Below are 4,694 nucleotides of genomic sequence, written 5' to 3'. Positions count from 1 at the left end.
TAGTTGTGTCTATAGTATATTGTGAATCAATGACGAAGATGGGGAGTTGATTCGGCAAATCCATGCAGTTGGTCCATCACTTATAACCTTTCTTTTCTTAGCACAAACTTAAAAGTAAGATAAGAATCTTCAGTTTCATGCAATAATCAGGAGTGTTAGGTCCCCACATTTGAAGGGGACATGCAAAGCAATGAAATGGAGCAGTTGGTTGAAATTTTCCATGGAAACAGAAGGGTCACGTGAAATCTTATTGCCAGTGCATGACTTGTTCGGGGCAATTAGTCTTGAGTGTTTGTTGTCTGTCTCTTTCTTGATCAACTGTGGAAGATATTGATAGAGATAGATCCTGTCTTATGGAAGGGAAGAAAGGGAACACAATGAGGATGTATAACCATATGGTCCCTAAATTTTATGAGAAAAAGGGGAAATATCATCGGCACCTTTGCCATGCATGTCTGCTCTTCATACAGCAATTTTACTGGACTAAGGTAGCCTACCTATGTATACTGCTGATGACTTAGAGAGTATTCTCATCATCTTGGCTTCCGTCAATAATGGGTTATTTTAAAATAAAAACACGAGAAATATATATATCTACTTTATGACTGGTACAAGTCCCCTAGAATCCTACTTAATCCATGTTTGCAATTTAGATTCATGAGCAGCAGATGCTGCAAGTTAGATAGATTGATTACACTTGGTAATAGGAGAATGCCATGTTAATTTGATGCTATGGACTAGTGGTGGTAAAACGGACAAAACGAAACAGTTATTCACTCATATTATCCACTAAAAACGGGTCAAATATGGATAAGAACCATATGATACACTTAGAAATGGATAACTAATGAGTTTAATTTTTACATTTATAAATACTCAAATTGGGGGTTCCTCAAGCTTTGGAAACTAGGAATTCTTCAAAAAATGATCATATTCAAAAAGCCATGGATAATATGGTTCTCATACCCATATTATCCGCCGGTTTACCGGTTTTCTATCCGTATTAAATATGGATCGAATCGAATAATTTATCCGTTTTTGTCTTACCCGTTTTGGCCCACCCATACCCGACCCGACCCGCTCGTTTGCCACCCTACAAGTGTGGACTTATGGTACTAGAACCAGATAAGTCTAGTCAAGTTTCTGCGGGGAACACAGAAAGGGTTAATCGAAGTAGTCAAGTTAAAGCATATTTCAGTATTTGTTTTTGAAACAAAATGGTCATTCGCCAATACTTAAAAGCTAGCTGATCATGTTGCCTCTAGTTCTTATTGTTCTTACTGGTAAAAATTTCATTAACTAAAATTTACATTTGTACGAAAATCTGTTAAACTCCAGTCCAAAATTGCACGTGTTAAACTCCAGTCCAAAATTGCACGTGGAACATATATTTTGACCTCCTTTTGCCTTTTGGATCTTCATCTTCCATGGCTTTACTTATCAACTCCTAGACAAAGGAGAAGTGATGTGTGCTTACACGTGCAATGCTTTGTGAGAGTTTTCATATACGTGGTGTTTACCATGCTACGTCGATGACACTTTCTCCTTCAATCCTCACCCACAGACGATGCAAAAACCCCAGATTCTCTGGAGTTAAATGGCAGGGCCTAATAATTGGATTTGGATTCGAGTTTTATGGTAACGCTAGAATGACATTTATTTCTATTCTATTCACATTTATTTAGTAAGTGTTATAACTTACCTTTTCACTTTTATTTTCGAAGAGAAAGAGAAAGAAAACAACTTAACTTATACACACTTTAGTGTATACAAGTTATCGCTTGTAAGCGGTAGTTATTCTTCTTTTAGTTTACTTTGGTAAATGATGTATTCTAACTAGTTGTTGCATGTGGCATTGTTACTTTATCTTTTTTTTCTTTCTAAGTTGCTAATTCACTGTTGCCATATATAGCAGTTGACTTTGAAATAAATAATCTGAAAGTGTTAACTTTTAAAATAATTTGTTTTTTGTTGGTAAAGATGGTGTTCTAGTTGCATATCTTGACTATTCTATCAACCTACCGATATTTAAGCAAATGATATTGTGATATTTTTTAAAAAAAAAAATTAAACTGAAAAGTAAAAATGTGAAGCAACAGAAGGCAGAGAATCTAAATGACGAAGAGATGTGATGACAGCTTACTGAAATTTGGCATTTGCATGGAATCCAACAAAAGATTTGGCTTCAAGTCCAGAAATGACAAAGGTCTTCCCCATGTACACCTTCCACCTTATCTTTCCTGTGTCTCACTCACTCCATTTTAAACCACCGAACTCACCACTCACCCACTGGTACATATCAACGCTATGCGTACATTTGCTCGTTAAATAGAAGGTGAAAGGAGTGTTCATTGCAAAGTCGGATGAACTTGGATCTCTTCTGTATACTCTATATTTCTATCACAATTCACACATGACAACTTCCATTTGCTCTGTTCCGCTTGTACATTCAATGTGTCCTCTGTAGTTACTATTTCTTTCCGTCTCTTTGAGTCACAAAGCAATTAATACGAAAAAGCAAGTAGGCGGCGTAATTCATAAAGCAAGAAGATACAATATCTGCATTTATAAACTCGTAGGAGAACTTTACTAGTGGAGTCGCCAATTCTGTCACACCCTTTTTCACCAATCATCGCTCCGATTCTAACCCTGATGGCTCTAGCAACTTCAACGCCTCTGCTGATGGATCCGAGTATTCCGAGATTGAAAGCAACTCATGCAGGTGATGAACAAGAACAGAAGCATCGACCAACCATTTCAGAGGTTTGCTTGTTAAATCCGTTTTCTTTTTAAAAAGAATGTTTAGAAATCTAGATGGCCATTGAAATGTTGACATAGAAATATCTGATTCTAGGTTGTGGAGGAGATCAAACTGCTGTATTCCATAGCCTTACCCATCATCGCTGCTGGATTGCTAATATATGGAAAATCAATGATATCAATGCTGTTCATGGGTAGATTAGGTAAAGAAGCACTTGCTGGCGGGTCTTTGTCTATTGGCATAGCCAATATCACAGGCTACTCTGTTCTTTCTGGTCTTGCTATGGGTATGGAAGCCATATCTTCTCAAGCTTGTGGTGCTAAGCAATGGCCTCTTATGGGTCAAGCTCTCCAACGTACAATCTTGATTCTGTTATTTTCATCCATCCCCATATCTCTCTTGTGGCTAAAGATCGAACCTTTACTTCTTTTGTGTGGCCAAGATCCAACCATTTCATCCATTGCTTCTACTTATCTATCATTCTGTCTCCCTGATCTTTTCTTTCAGTCCCTTATCAATCCTCTCAAAATCTATTTGCGAACTCAAAATGTTACTTTCCCTCTTACGTTGAGTGCTGCTTTTTCCCTTGCCCTGCATGTGCCTATCAACTATTTCCTCATCTATCACCTTGGCCTTGGCATTAAAGGCGTTGCTATGGCTGTAGCCATAGCTGATTTCAATCTACTTATCGTCCTTTTTCTTTATGTTAGTCTTTCTGGTGTTCATAGAAAATCTTGGCAAGGTTGGTCCGCGGAATGCTTAGATGGGTGGAGGCCAATTTTGAGTCTTGCAATCCCAAGTTGCATTTCTTTATGCTTAGAGTGGTGGTGGTATGAATTGATGATATTATTATCAGGGGTGCTTTTTAATGCTGCTGAAGCTGTGTCCACTATGGGAATTCTCTTGCAGGCAACTTCACTTGCTTATATATTTCCCTCGGCTTTGAGTTTAGCTGTTTCTACAAGGGTAGGGAATGAGTTAGGAGCCAATCGACCTAATAAAGCAAAGACTTCATGTCATGTAGCAGTTTTATGTGCCATATTTAGTAGCTTCATAGCAATGCTATTTATGTCAACATTAAGAAATGCTTGGGGCAAGGCTTTTACGGACGATGAAGCTATTTTGTCGCTGACGGCGGCGGCAATGCCGGTGGTGGGGTTGTGTGAATTGGGCAACTGCCCACAGACCACCGGCTGTGGTGCTTTGAGGGGCAGTGCAAGGCCAGCTCTGGCTGTTCATATAAACTTGGGCTCTTTCTATGGGGTTGGGTTGCCTCTGGCGATTGTATTGGGCTTTGTCATGAAAATGGGCTTGTTGGGCCTGTGCATGGGCTTGCTGGCTGCTCAAGCTGTTTGTGCATTTCTCATGATTTTTATATTGAGTAGAACGGATTGGTTGATGCAAGCTGAGAGAGCCAGAGATTTGATTGGTATGGATGAGGAGGATAAAACTGAGGATAAAACTATATCAATAAAAACGGTATGCTAGAAAGTAACTTTATTTATCCCTTTTCCTTGTATACTGATAATTTTAAGAATAGACAGGGGTATGTATCTTCCTTTTTTTCTATTTATTGACCTTTTTTTGTTTCTTTGTTTTATTTTACTTGCTTTCGGTTTTTGTAGTCATGTGTTATTCGGAAGAGAACGAAAAGATCCTCTTTTCCTATTTATAGTTAATATAAATAATTAAGGTGGGAGGTATATGTTGCTCATGAATTCCTTTGGAACTTAACCATCATGGTCATAATTAAGAGTTTGATCATCAACGTAATGAGTTCGTTCTTTAACATTACTGAGGAGTGAGGATAATGAAAAAAATAATACCCATAAAAGAAGAAAAAAGGGGGGAGGGGTGATTTTTCTTGAATTTTCCACACCCACCGCACCTTTTTCCTTTTGGGTTTAATTTTAAATTTAAGGGAATAACTTGG

General features: G+C 38.0%; 1 protein-coding gene across 1 annotated transcript; it reads left to right on the top strand.

Annotated features, from left to right (window-relative positions):
* Positions 1–1,776: 1,776 nt before the first annotated feature.
* LOC109218653 (protein DETOXIFICATION 48-like) lies at positions 1,777–4,361 on the top strand. The gene is made up of 2 exons (XM_019383024.1): positions 1,777–2,763; positions 2,855–4,361. Exons 1-2 carry the CDS (start codon positions 2,653–2,655, stop codon positions 4,247–4,249), a joined length of 1,506 nt encoding a protein of 501 aa, XP_019238569.1. The 5' UTR covers positions 1,777–2,652; the 3' UTR covers positions 4,250–4,361.
* The last annotated feature ends 333 nt before the right edge of the window (positions 4,362–4,694 follow it).

This window comes from Nicotiana attenuata, unplaced genomic scaffold, assembly GCF_001879085.1.
Source record: "Nicotiana attenuata strain UT unplaced genomic scaffold, NIATTr2, whole genome shotgun sequence".
NCBI lineage: Eukaryota > Viridiplantae > Streptophyta > Magnoliopsida > Solanales > Solanaceae > Nicotiana > Nicotiana attenuata.
The sequence above is the reverse complement of the archived record's forward strand: the minus strand, read 5'-3'. Positions and strand labels throughout refer to the sequence as shown.